Raw genomic sequence first — 14,979 nt, forward strand, 5'->3', positions numbered from 1 at the left:
AAGGGCAAATGGAACTGAAATGTACCACTTACAGCCTCAGCAAGTGTTGACGCTGTTTATACTTACTCAGATGAACTAAGAAACCATCTGAGAGGAAGTTCATATACCCACAGCAGGACAAGAGCCACAGGGTGGAATACTGGAAATTAGCGCCTTTATAGTAACTCTTGAATTATAGAGCAATAAGGGAGTAAAAGCATCATCTCACTCATATTCAGGCAGAAGTTTCATAGGTTGAGCACCTCTGATTTTAAAAATCCAAAAGCAGAAATGCTCTAAAAACTGAAACATTTTGGGTGCTGACATAATGCCACAAGTGGAAAATTCACAGTTGACTTCACATGAAGGTTGTATTCAAAATACAGGTACACTAAAAATACTGTGTAACATTACTTTCAGGCTATGCATATAAGGTGTACATGAAACAAATGAATTTCAGGTTTACACTTGGGTCCCATTCCAGGATATTAGGACATCCCATATGTACATGAAAAATACTTTAAAGTCCAAAAAAATCCAAAATCAGAAAAGCATTTTAGATCTTGGGTTTTTCTAGCATTCAGATACTTGGCCACACTTTGACAGAATGACAAGTTCAAAGTGGACAGTAAATAGATCCAGGAAAGCTGGATCTTCCCCCACCCACCACCACCACCAAGATGTTCTACAATGGGAGGACTCTACTTCCCACTCTACTTGGTATGGGACTTTGCTCTCACTTGCAAATGTTGTCCAAATATTAATTCAATATATGGATTGAAACACCCCTTTCTATTCTCATCACATAAAATAGGCTATTTTTTATAGAAAATACAGCATAACAATCTAATTTTAAACAAAAAGTTTAGAAAATTACATTCTGTATTAAAAATTCAGTAGGACCCAAGGAGCCTAACCTAGTCCAACAAAATGCATCTAACTCAATCCAACAAAATGCATTTCTCTACCTTTCTTCTCAGAGTACTCCTGGACTACTGTGCCTTTTCTCCTTCTTTTCTACTCCACCTGACATGAAGCAAAGCCTTTAACAAGCCCATATCATATACTAGAGTCCTAGATCCATCTCCTTCCTACATTCCCACTTTTCAAGAGTCTGAGTTCTTCTATTCCCCCAAACACCCAAATTCTAATGTAAACTCTGTATATTTAAAGATGATTATTCACCTTTATAATTAATTTCATACTAGCTGAAAGCCGCTCAAGGGTACTTAGGTGATATAACTTTGTACTGTCAGATGATATGAAAGATTTTGGCATGTAGCTGGTGACACAATTTTTCACCAAGAAGTGGAACAAAACTCAGCTTATATATTCCTAATATCTCTAGGCAAATTATGACCATAACATACAGAAAAAGTTCGGAGGGACCCATGCTGTAATTGTATTCTATGTATAATGGTACCATCAGCACAGCATTATACTTAAAATATGGAAGGAAATAAGATCAGTGATGTTATTACAAGGCCATCTAGGAAAATGAACAGGCTGAGCTGCTGGACTTCCTAGCTTAAAATACACCTGTCTTATAGGCAAAAATCATTTTCTTGGAATATATGAAAGAAGTAAAAACAAGTTAATATATGGATAATACCAAAATGAGAAAGAGAAACCAGAAACAAGTCTCTACAGATAACTGTAAAGTAAAGCTGGACTCACTATGGAACAAAACCCAGGAATGTAAACATGTCTAAAAAAAACCCTTCTTTAGACAGAAGACTCTTTTTAAAATATTTTTGTGGTATTAAGAGATGGAATCTTTGCACATGCTAGGCAAGTACTTTATCAGTGAGCTACACTCCTAGCCCAACTTTTTAAGATCTGCTTAATATATTTGTCTAGAAAGTGGTTTCAAATATTAATTCTGGTTATATCCTAAATCAGAATAAACTGATATAAAAACCAATTTAGAAATTGATTATATTTTCAATACAATCATGCATTTCTAAACCTTCAGAAACTTTAAATACAAAGTACTTAGTATAAGGTATGGAAAAGATTTTTTTAATTTTTTTTTTTTTTTTAGTTGTAGATGGACACAATACCTTTATATATTTTATATGTGGTGCTGAGGATTGAACCCAGTGCCTCACATGTGCAAGGCAAGTGCTCTACCACTGAGCCACAGCCCCTGAAAAAGATATTTTTAAGAGTGCTACTACAACAACCAATGCATGTACTGAATGTCTTTGGAAATCAAAAATCATTTTCTAAGAATAATAAACACAACTAGAGTGCTGTCCTACCATCAGTCAAGGCCTATGTCCCCAAGGAAAATATTCTCAAGGCAGTCATTTGTGTCTGGCATACCTGTGATTTCATCTGGGCTGCCTTTTCTGGATCAACAGCCAACACATGCTGGTAATGACGAATGGTATGCAGGCGATCTTTATTCTCAGCACGGACATAACGCCGCAAAGCCTGGAGAATGCGATGAGGCTACAAGAGAGAATAGTTGTTTTAATATCCAGAGACTCAAGAATTAAAAACAGGTAGGAAACAAAGCGTGAAAAATTCACTTAAGAATGTAAAGCTTATGGGGTTGGGGTTATGGCTCAGTGGTACAGTGCTTTGCCTAGCACATGTGAAGCACTGGGTTCAATCCTCAGCACCACCTAAAAATAAATAAATAGAATACAAGTATTTAAAAAAAAAAAAAAAAAAAGAATGTAAAACTTAGCTATGAACAAGAATGAAAGCTGTAACTCTGAAAGCTTTAGCCTACCAAGCAACAAGAAACTCTTTCTAGGTGAAATACCCAAACTGACTTCCAGCATTATATTAAATCTGTAAAAAATAGTATTTCCCAGAATCTCCAGCCCACAGTCCTCCTCTAATAGTCTTCTTTCTTGGCTAAGCCTCTTGACACCTGAATTATAAGTTAGGAAGTCTCTTATGTCACCCTAAAGAGAAGAGTATACCAACTCACTCAGAAAGGATACAAATATCCTTCCAATACTTCCCATTTCCCAAAAGCAAGGCAGGTTAGAATTAAGAGACTAAAAAAAAAAAAAGGTTGAGATTGCTCACCCAAGAGTTTCAAAAGAGTTTGAAACTGGTCCAAAAGCCTTCATTCATAGAAAGCAAATTTTTATTCTTTGAAAATAAGGCTACTACAGAAAATGCATAAATTGTGTTAATTCTTAAACAATATCCTGAGGTCATGCTTTTCTACATAATACCTTTTCTATCCTGATCTTTTTTCTTTACCATCAGCACTGCCAAAACTTGTCAGAAGTATGTAAATTTTACCAACCTGTATGACATAAACTGGCATCATTTTAGGGTGAATAACACTGAGAAGACAACTCAAGAGTGATTCTGCTCTGACTGCAACTCACCCGAGGGGGGTCAGACTGCAGGGCAGCCAGGTAATTCTCTAGAGCCATCCGTCGACGGTCGTTCAGCATGGCTTCCACACGGGCCAGGTGGGTTTCCACCAGCTGCTGCTTCTCACTGGCTGCTTCCTTCTCTAATGCTTTAACCATAGCTTGGAAGTGCTAACCCGTGAAAGAAGGAATAACATTTAATTTGCAATACTTGGAGGAAGTCTAAGCAAATACCCTTAGGCTCACACGTTTCTCCATGTCCAATTTCTATGCAAGACAGTAAAAGTTCAGACAGTAAAGTGAGGGTAAAATCAAGATATGCTTCTGAGTTCTATCATGATAAATACTTCCTTAACTAAAAAAGTAAGTTAGATCTCAATGTTAGAGGGACTCCTAGCATTTCTGTAACTGAAATTACTAGCATTGCAAACTCAAGCTCAATATCTGTATTTTTTAGTGTACACCGCAATAAAGGAATAACACCAGGCTGATAGGGTATCTAGTGGTGGAGAGCTTTCCCAGCATGCACAAGGCCCTGGGTTTGATTCCCTGCACCACAAAAAATAAATATATAGTGGAACCAACCTAGATGCCCTTCAATAGATGAATGGATAAAAAAATGTGGCATTTATACACAATGGAATATTACTCAGCACTAAAAAACAACAAAATCATGGCATTTGCAGGGAAATGGATGGCATTAGAGCAGATTATGCTAAGTGAAGCTGGCCAATCCCTAAAAAACAAATGCCGAATGTCTTCTTTGATATAAGGAGGGCAACTCAAAACAGAGCAGGGAGGAAGAGCATGAGAAGAAGATTACCATTAAACAGGGACGAGAGGTGGGAGGGAATGGGAGAGAGAAGGGGAATTGCATGGAAATGGAAGGAGACTCTCATTGTTATACAAAATTACATATAAGAGGATGTGAGGGGAAAGGGAAAAAAAACAAGAAAGAGAAATGAATTACAGTAGATGGAGTAGAGAGAGAAGAGGGGAGGGGATAGGAAAGGCAGCAAAATACAACAGACACTAGTATGGCAGTATGTATAAACGTGGATGTGTAACCAATGTGAACCTGCAATCTGTATACGTGGTAAAAATGGGAGTTCATAACCCACTTGAATCAAAAGTATGAAATATGATATGTCAAGAGCATTGTAATGTTTTGAACAACCAATAAAAAAAAAAATAGCTGCACCAATTTGCAGTCCTAAATCAATCAATCAATCAATCAATCAATCAATGGTTTTTCCATGTTAAGCAAGGGACTAACTTCTAAACCCTGAAATTGGCAAGCAGTAGTAAATATACTTTCAAACATAATATAATAATGTGGTAAGTTATGCTGAATCATGCCTTAAAGTTGTGAAGGGCAAGTTATCTATGAGATATCTAGCCAGGTTTAGAGGCACAATTTAAGACTGCTGAATTTAATTTCCTTACATAAGATGCACTGGCTTGTAACTCCTAAGATTTTTCTAAGTCATTGATAAGAAAGCAAAGGTCTTCCAGAAAAGAACTAACATCACAAGAAGAAAAAAGTTAGCTAGAAATAAACTAATTTAAAATGTAATCAGGGTCTAGCATATAGCTCAATGGCAGAGTATGTTTAGCTCAAGTAAGGCCCTAATTTAATGCCTAGCACACTGTGTGCCTGCCCCGCCACCCATGCAGACCAAAAAAAAAAAAAGTGTGTGTGTGTGTGTGTGTGTGTGTGTGTGTGTATATTTGTTTTCCAAAACTAAAGCAGTCCTATAAATTGCTGTCCCTATTCCTAGCAACTTTCTTTTGCTGAAGGGGAATATAGTTAACTACTATGATTTTAAGGTTGTATTTTTACAAAATTAGAGATGAACTTATATCATTGTTTTCTGCCTTTTGACTTTTCAGTCTGCCAATAAATAAATAAATCAGTACTGCTGAAAAACAAGTCATAGCCCAAGAACAAAGATGACAGAGAACTTTTGCCAGGAAAGCAGATTAACAAGTGGCAGCTAAGCTGAGGTTACTTCCTGGCATGAATTAAGTATACTCTGGGAGGGGGTTTGGTTTCCTTCTACTGTAGGTGAGTAATACTAGAGGTGAAAAGAGAAAAATAGGTCACTTACAACTTCCTTGTAACTTAAGCCCCTGAATAAAAAGAGGTGCCAAATTTAAATTTCCTAGGAGTTTGGCTTTGACCATATTTTTAACTGGTAGGTGGATGCTTTATCCTTGGAGAAGGCATCTTACCTGAATAAGGGTCTGTCTCTCTGCCTTGGGGAGGTTCTTGGCTTGAAGCTCTGCCTCTTCCCACTCTTTCTTTACCTACAAAGATTAAAAACACTTCACCAGAGAACAATCCTCTGAAACAACTTCCCCATTTTCTAAAAATACTGCCAGGCACTGAATCCAGTGTCGGAAACTGTGCAAAAGGAAACTGCATCATGTGATCCCTTAAGAATTCAGAGTTGCTGCTGCCTCAGAAGGTTCTAGGCCTCAACTGTCCCCAGATGGAGCCTCAATTCCATGACCACCTTGTTATATAACCTTCGATTAGTTACTTTAAAAGTCTCTGTGCCTTAGTCTACTTGCCTAAAAAATTGAGGTTAGGGCAGGGCTCAGAGGCAGAGCGCTCGCCTGGCATGCATGGGGCGCTGGGTTCGGACCTCAGCACCACATAAAATAAAAAGTTATTTAAAAAAAAAAATTGAGGTTAATACCTATTTCTCAGAACTGCTACGGAGAACATAATGAGCATTTCCTATATGGTAATGCTCAATGCAGGTGAGGTTCAGGTATTGGAGGGAGAGCTCAGGCCAAACAAGATTTTCCTGTGTCAATCTCTTCTCAGTACTAAGTGCATTCAGGAGGAAGCTATACTCTGGGCTCTCACTGCTCTGAACTTAGAATGCTCTTAAGGAAACAAAAGTCCCTGAGACTTCAGAACCTTCCACAGGCAGTGGTATTTAAAGCCAGTGATGGCAAAGAAAAGCAACAAGTGAGTAATAGCTACAGGAAGAGCTCTGCAGTGTCTGCAACATGTCATACAGCAACTGTATCCTTATGGAGATAGGGTAGGCAAGGATTCACCCACCCAGCAGGGAGTTCCCCTGATACTCTGGAACCTCACTATTCCTTACCCATTACACAACATTCTAGAAAGATGGTGTCTCTTTCTTTGACTAAAGTTGGATCCCCAGCTAAAGAAAACAAAACAAGCCCCCCTCCCCCCCAAAAAAACCCAAACCCCCATGCTACTTAGCTACCAAGCACCATGAAGAATAACAGAATTGCCTAAGTTTACCCTGTCCATTCGGTTGCGGTGCCGAATTTCCAACTGTTCCTTAGCCTTCTGGAAGCGAGCATGCTCATTATCATCTGCAGAGGTCTCAAAATATACATCAACATCATTGGTTGGCAGAGGAGTTGGAGGAACTGAAACAAAATTACAGAAGGAGTTTGCTTTGAGGGTCAGGGATCAGTCAGATGCAGTGTTAAAACTGCACAGTGCTTTAGGAAGAAAACCAAGCTCAGGACCTGCAAGATGGACTCAATTTGTGTCATGCCTTACTACAAGTATAGGGTGCTACTGTCTGCCAAGTCTTCACTTTGTTAGATTACAATGGGCAATATTCATCAACCATGTCAGTCCATGCTAATTCACCAATTTATTGGTAGCTCAGTCCCCTGGTATTTTCGTCACTCATGAGGTATCCACTCTGGACTGCAGGGCAGAAAAAGAGAAGCTGCTTTTGTCTTCCCTTCATAATGTGAAACCTGAAAACCATTTAAAAAAAAAAAAAAAAAAAAACAGCTACCTTACTGATCATCAACTAATGGTGTCTGAATAGGGACCAGCATGAAATTAGACCCTGTAGAAGCACTTCCACAAATGTATACATTTCTGAGGAACTTACTTTTACTCTTTTGGCAATCTTTTTTTTTTTTAAAGAGAGAGTGAGAGAGAGGAATAGAGAGAGAGAATTTTAATATTTATTCTTCAGTATTTGGTGGACACAACATCTTTGTTGGTATGTGGTGCTGAGGATCGAACCCGGGCTGCTCGCATGCCAGGCGAGCGTGCTGCCGCTTGAGCCACATCCCCAGCCCTCTTTTGGCAATCTTTAGATCCTAGCTTACTTCGGGAAACTGGCTAAACAGTCTTTAAATATAGACTGGGTAGAGAAAGCCCAACTCACTCTAGATATAATTTTTGAGTTTTCAATATCACTGAAGGACTCTTACACCCATCCCCAATTATTAGGGGATAATGGGGGTAAAAGTAAAACTAAGTTTCTGTAGTTTAGAAGGGCACCTTCCATGGATGTGAAGATACCTTGGTCTTATTGGACTCATGACACTGACCAAAGGGCCTTTCTGGGCATCCCTCCAAACATAAGCCCATTGGAATGGACAATCCCTCACCTCACTGTTGTTCACACATAATCTCTTACTAGCACCAGGCAAGTGAGTATAAGTATAATGGAGTTTAATCTCTAAGAGAAAGAACTGAGAAGGGAGCAAGTTCACTTGGCTAACTTCTTAAGAAACACCTCTGGAATTATGTGTTAGCCCAATTCATTCAAGATTTCCCAAACCAGGGAGGAATAATGTGTAACTTGTTTATCATGACAAATGCCAAAATACAACTAATTTTTACCTTGGAAACAAATTCACCTAATTTCCAGAACTGTGTCATTTTAATCATTCTGACTAGGGCTTGGATTGTGGCTCAGCGGTAGAGTACTTGCCTAGCATGTGTGAGGCCCTGGGTTCAACCCTCACCACCACATAAAAATAAAATAAAGATATTGTGTCCAACTACAACTAAAAAAAAAACACTAAAAAAATAATAATGTGACTAATAAAAATATTACTACAGATTAGTCAGTCACTCCGAAGTTTTTCCATCAGAAGAATCTTCTTTGCTCCCTTTAATAAACCTAGAGTAAAATCATGTGAAGAATATCTGAGTCCCAAATAAGTTTAAAGAACAGACAGATCACATTCTCCAAGAAACTAAAAAAATTCAGTGAAGGAGAATTCAAGTCCTTTGTGCTAAATGCACATCACTATCAGGGACACATGTCTGCAGGCTCATGAGCTAAGGATGGTTTCTATCACTGGGTGAATACACATAATGCAAAACACAGTGTGCCTCCACCCTCCATGGGAACAAAAGGGGAAAAGGACAGCATGTCTAGAGGTTTACTTCTAAAGACACAAAGGGCTCAGAGCAAAATCACTACAATTCATGAAGCTAGCACATCTACTTGCCTCAGACCCTCTGAAGAGGGACACAAACACGACCACTAGAAACCTGATGCTCTAGACTTTCAAAGCCCTCCAGCCAGCAAGCCCTCCCCTTAGCACACAAACAGAATTTCTCCTCCGCAATTTCCCCAAAGCCACACGGATTTCACAGACCTTCCATTCCAAGGTATCTCAGAAGACTATTTATTTGAGTCTTTGGATAGAGGTTGCCACCTCTGTATTCTATGAGATCTTTAAAGGGCTCCAATTACGGAAACTGTATTGATTCTTAGTTTGAGTAGTTTTGCACAGCAATAATTTTTATCACTAAATCTTTCCTTGGTAAAGTTTATGCACCACAGTTCCTAAAGCTCACTCTCTTTCACCTTTTCAACTGATTCAAATAACAGTCTTTTCTAAGTACAGCAACTTTCAGAGTAGAATCTCTGAAAGCATGCTGAATTCAATAAAGATTTTAAAACTCTTTATGAGAAAGAAAAAAGAGGGAGCATGAAGGTATCTGAATGAAATGAAAAACCATCAGAAACTACATCCCCACCAAGACCTCTAGAGCAAATACCAGGAACAGGCAGCAAGTCATCCTGATGAATTCCAGAGTAGGAATGAAAGAAAACTGCCTGGCTTGAGGATTTTCCCAGCACATGGGTAGGTACCACCAGGTTAAGAGGGGCTTGACAAGAAAAACTCTTCCTACCTGTGTCTAACATAAACCCAACTCAATTGAACTACTGCACTGAGTAGTAGTTTCTCTAAGACCAAAAAAACACAAACTAAAATCTCCTCATTTCCTAAAGCCCTGCATGACCCAAGGTTTCCAATATATTAAAGAAATAGTACTCAGCTACAAAGCTCTATCCTTAGAATAAATAATGCAAGGTTATTTTCGGTATTATGGAATCCCTAAAATATTGTTGCTCTTTTCAAAAGTGGGCATTCCATCAGGTGGCATCACATTGTTCAGTAACAGAGTAGTTCAAAGATGAGATTAAGAAGCAAAACTGAGGCAAAACTCAGGCTAGGTGCAGTGGTGCACACCTGAAATCCCAGCAGCTTGAGAGGCTGAAGCAGGAGGCTCTCAAGTTCAAAGCCAGCCTCAGCAACTCAGTGAGGCCCTAATAACTCAATGAGACCCTGTCTCTTAACATATAAAAAAGGGCTGGGGATATGGCTCAGTGATTAAGCACCTCTGGGTTCAATCCCCAGTACCACCCCCCCCAAAAAAAAAAATGAGGCAAAGCTTAGAATACAATCATGGACAGAACTCAGGAATATTCAGTTACCCTTTGGGTGCCTTTCAATCATGAATGCTTCCCAACCAATACCAGAGCACCTTCAGCACTTATAGACTCCAATGAGAAAAAACAAGCCCCTGGCTGTGGCCACCCACTGCGCCAGGGAAGGCACACAACACTACCACCACCACCACTAAACGTCCAGCAGACACAAGGGGAGCACGGGACATGGAAAACAGCTTACTACTGCCAACAGGAAAGCAAAGCCTCAGTCTAGGAAGCACAAAGATGAGGGGAAAACGACTGACAGCAAACACCTGAGTCGGCGGAAACATGTCACAGATGCAGCCACGAGGACGGCCAGGAGAGACAGAACGCTGGACAGGACAGCGCTGCTGCACAGGGCCAGCGCAAGGCGGGACTTACTCATCGCTTTACACACAGCCATACAATAATCCTCAGACTCAAAATTGTTCCTGTTGCCGCCGCAGCCGCCATATATAAAGTGCACGCACTTTCCCTTGGAGAGGTCGAAGTACCAACGAGGCATCACAGCCCGGCAAGGCCCCGTCATCGCCTCCTGGGAGCAGACAGCTGTGTGAAAATGGTCAGAGTATCAGCAGAGCAGAGGCAGTGCTTCAAATGCTTCAAAATGCTATAGGCCGGCCACGATAAAACCAGGTGTTGGTAATGGGGGACCACACAGGAAATTAATGCCCTGGCTGACCTAACTCACCAAAACAGGTCAGGGGTTCTGTGGATGAAGTCACTTTCCATGTGACAAAAACATAGGGGAATGGAGATTTTTTTAAAAATTAAAATTAAAAACAAAACACTTTTTTTGCACAATCTGAGACTAGACTGACACACAGGTTAACAAAGAGGAGTCTCTCATAGCCTCATGAGTCTCTCATTTTTTTTTTTTTTTAATCTGTTCAATGGAAATAGATCCTGGTTTGTCTACTTTAGTGGTTTCAAGGACCCAAAGGAGTCAATGCAGGCAGAAAGGTTATTTTAAGTGGTGATACCCACAGCAAACACTGAAGTGCCTACAAAGGACAAGTGTTCCTATTTTCATATTCTCCAAGATGAATCATAAATTTCTAGACCAATTAATTTTCTCCCAGCTGGGTTTTAAAATTCTTCAGATCCTAACTGGTTTCAAATACACAATGAGCAGAGGCCATGTGCTCTCGGGAACTATCACAACCAAACTTTGTTTTAGTTGACAAGATCATTCCATTTCAACCTACCAGCTACAGATACCTGAACAGATGGAGCAGCCTACAGATTAGAATATACTTAGTGAAAGAAAAACCCAGCAAGCTATTCCATCCTAAAAGTTAAGACTTGAGAGGAGAAGGTTGGATGTGGAATAATCCTGCTGACAAACAGACGATATTGCCCTTTATTCTCTAAACTCTTACAAAGCAAACTCTGTTTCTGAGTCAACCCCGTATCTCTTCCTGGTCATGCATGCCTGCTTACTGCTAACATCACTTCACCACTCTACCTCTACACAGAAAAGCAAGATTCCCCTTCAACGCAGAAACACCACCTTTCCTTCTGAGACTTACCTGATTACTTAGAATCTGTATGCCTTCACCATTAAACAATGATCACATGGATTTTAAAGCCACAGCTTTAAACTGGGTTACCTTTAACATCATGAGCAATTTCTTTGTCTGAAATAGCTCCCTCGCTGCTGGGTTCAGTTGGGTTCTCTTCATTATAGTCATCTCCTTTAAAGGTGTCATAGTAGTAATCACGGTCTTCTACCACTTCCTCCCCTTCCTCATCCTCCTCGTCCACAGCTGCTTCTGTGAAGTCTTCCAAATCTGTTTCAGTGGGAAATTCACTAAAGGCCACAATAAAAATAAAGGAAGGTTAATATCAATTCTACACACAAAGCACAATGATTCCCTTCCCTATTCTCAAACACAAAAAGAGAGACAGGAAATAAGCTCAACTTATATGTAACTATGCCATGAAAGCCCTTCAGCCTAGCTACATGAGCAAAAGGGAAGAGTTAGTGAACATAGACTACATTAACTTTGCAGTAAATAATGTGGCCCACAACAATAAAAAGCCAAAAGTCACAGGTGTGTGTATGATCAGCTTCAATCAGAATGAAATGCAAGTTGAATCAATTCTAGCATTACAAGGGTATGCCCACCTTACCCAAAAGTGAGGAACTAGCAGCCAACAGCCATTATTACAGAAGTGCTAAATTATTTCAGAGGTCAGGACAAGAATTTACCTTTTATAAATATCATAGTCTTCCTCTTCATCTTCTTCCTCTTCTTCCTCTTCTTCTTCTTCTTTTGACACAGTAGAGTCTACAGAGTCAATAACCTTTGTCTGAGGGCAACACACATATTCGGTACCATGGAACTGGTCTACTCCACAGGGAAGCAGCATGCCATAGCTATATAAGGTCATTCCCTGAGTCAGACATGCCTAAAGGAAAACCACAGACCACATCAAAACATATTCCACAAAGACTTCTGATACCTGTCGTTATCCCAAAGAAACCCTTATCCAATCACTAAGTAATGCTTTCTCTTACAGACACAAAACTTACCAGCCAAAAAGTTGTGATGCTATAAGATTTATTAACTGGGCATAAAGCATGCCTATAATCCTAGCTACTTGGAAGACTAAGGCAAAAGGATCACAAATTTGAGGACTCCCTATAAACTTAACAATATCATGTTAAAAATAAAAAGGGCTGGGGATGTAGCTCAGTGGTTAAGCACTTGCTTCGTATGTGTGAGGCCTTTGATTCAATTCCTAGTACCTCCCCCCCCCAAAAAAAATTATACCCAACTTATAGCATCAGATGAGCCAAAACAACTAAAAGTCCAAATATGAAAAAAAAAAAATTTAAGAAAGTGGGAGTTTCCTCTACTGATTATCAACACCCATTAAAGATGACTAATGCTAATGGTATAGATACTACTTCAGAATTTGAATAAAGAAAAGACTACTGACTGAAGAATCAATCAAACTACAGATGACCAGAATAAGTGTTTCTCTCCAGCAGAACAGAAAAATGGCAACCAATTCTGAGGTTTATATTACATATCCAGTTTTTCTAGAATTGGCTATTTCCACACAGTCCTTAGTAAAGAGGGTTAGGATGCCTTCAGAGGAGCCCTGCTGAAAGCATGTACAACCCCTGCCTAACAACCTTTTAATCTCTTCTGTGTGTGTACACTAGGGATCAAACTTCATGCCTACATGCTGTATTAATAAGCTACACCCAGCTCAAATGAAGAGAGAAACTTCACTATTTTCTTTTTTGTGATGCTGGGGATAGAATCCAGGGTATGGTGAATACTCTACAACTAAGCCACATCTCTAGCCCTATAATAGCTTTAATTTTAGAAGTCGGACAATCTAAGCTGTACTTTCTTACAAAGACATCTATTCCTCTCCCATGTATTTTTAATTTAGAAGATAGAAGTAATTAAAAAAAAATAACTGAAAGGCATGGTGAGGTTTTGGACACCAATATTACTTTCTCTTCTAACAGGTACAATGCTTTACTTTTCCCCATCTACTCTCTTACCTCTTTGACTACTGTATGCCAGTGCTGGTGATTCTCACACACCTCCATCCGTTCTTTGTGAAAAAACTGGCACTTTTCTGGAACTAGCAGAACATCACTTACAAATTCACCCACTGGCGGGGGAAAAAATAAAAGAACCTTTGTCAGAGGCAAATCTGATTATGATTCAAGGCAGAAAGGACTTATATGCAGACTAATGACAGTTACATAGTCAGGTGTATACAGGAGCAGTCACTAATGCTCAAAAGCAGGTGTGAGCACAAGAAATCATCAATGCATCAGGGCCACAATGCCAGTAGCTTTCCTCATGTTTCCCTAACCACACTCCCTCGAAGTCCCATTGAAGGCTTTTAGCAAGACATGACAAGGGGACATGAATAGGATCCCCCTTCATGACCATCTCAAATATATATACAGCCACTCCCCCTGACCTCTAGATTCATGGGAACAATATTCCTAGCTTCTTACTTTCCTAATTTGGCCCATATCTCCTCTAATCACAAAATGCCCCGGAAACTAAAACTTGGTGTTCTATTGAAGAATACATGAACCTTATACTAGACAAATTGATTAAGGTAAAAATCATCAATGGATGTTTAATTATAAAGAGGTAAAGGTACCTTTACAATGGGAAATGCTAGCAAAACTACCTTAACAAGGTGACAAACTAAATATCATTAATAACAGACAAGTTGACATGGGTGATATCCTGAGAAGAAAATATCACCTACCAAAACATACCACCTGAATATGTTCACGATAAAATAGTAAGACAAATCCAAATTCTGGAATATTCTGTTAAACAAATGGCTTGGATTCAAAAAATGTCACTGTCATTAAATATTTATAAACATAAAGACTGAGGAGCTGTTCTAGATCAAATGTAATGTGTGATTTTTCTTTTAAAAGATGCTATAAAGGGCTGGGGATATAGCTCCGTTGATAGAGTGCTCACCTCGCATGCACAAAGCCCTGTGTTCAATCCCTAAGACCACACACACAAAAATAAAATAAAATAAAATATAAGAGGCTATAAAGGGCATTATTTGAATACTTACAGAAACTTCCAAAAGTAGTAAATATATTATCATTACAAAGGAGAATGCCCTTGGTCTTAGGAAACACAAAGTAAAGCATTTAGAAGTGAACTTTTAGGATGTCCCAACTTACTTTCAAATGGTTGAGCAACCAAAAAGTACCCCCATACACACACAAATAAATTAGGCAAAATTGGATAATCCAGGTAAAGAGCATAAAGGTATTCACTATCATATTTTTTTTCTTTAATTCTACATTTTTTGGGGGGGGGTGCGGGGGGGTGGTGTTATCACCCAGATAAGCAGGGCTGAGGGGCAAGAGCATAGATAAAGTGATCCTGGCTCCTGAACTGATGACCATTATATAGCTGGGCAATGTGGGTTTACAATACTACTATCTCTGTTTGAATATGTTTGTAATTTTCCATAATAAAATGCTGAGTGGGGTGTGTGTGTCTGTCTGTCTGTCTCACTGCATTACTGCTTAAATTCTGATTCAGTAGTATAAGGGTAAACTCAGTAATTTGCTTCCCAGGTGAATCTGATTCATT

The 14,979-nt window shown here is 39.3% G+C and overlaps 1 protein-coding gene across 4 annotated transcripts in view; it reads right to left on the reverse strand.

Moving 5' to 3' along the window:
• Positions 1-14,979, reverse strand: part of Aplp2 (amyloid beta precursor like protein 2) — a 73,335-nt gene that overhangs the window by 12,800 nt on the left and 45,556 nt on the right. For 2 of the 4 annotated variants that reach the window (XM_076846167.1, XM_076846168.1), the window contains exons 4-11: positions 13,392-13,504; positions 12,078-12,277; positions 11,476-11,675; positions 10,244-10,411; positions 6,616-6,746; positions 5,562-5,636; positions 3,339-3,497; positions 2,308-2,436 (exon numbers count right to left, since the gene is read on the reverse strand). In XM_076846167.1, the coding sequence (XP_076702282.1) occupies positions 2,308-2,436; positions 3,339-3,497; positions 5,562-5,636; positions 6,616-6,746; positions 10,244-10,411; positions 11,476-11,675; positions 12,078-12,277; positions 13,392-13,504 (1,175 nt within the window). The remainder of the gene's footprint in view (positions 1-2,307; positions 2,437-3,338; positions 3,498-5,561; positions 5,637-6,615; positions 6,747-10,243; positions 10,412-11,475; positions 11,676-12,077; positions 12,278-13,391; positions 13,505-14,979) is intronic. The other 2 variants (XM_076846169.1, XM_076846170.1) reach the window with 1 other exon arrangement.

This window comes from Callospermophilus lateralis, chromosome 2 (genome assembly GCF_048772815.1).
Source record: "Callospermophilus lateralis isolate mCalLat2 chromosome 2, mCalLat2.hap1, whole genome shotgun sequence".
Lineage (NCBI taxonomy): Eukaryota > Metazoa > Chordata > Mammalia > Rodentia > Sciuridae > Callospermophilus > Callospermophilus lateralis.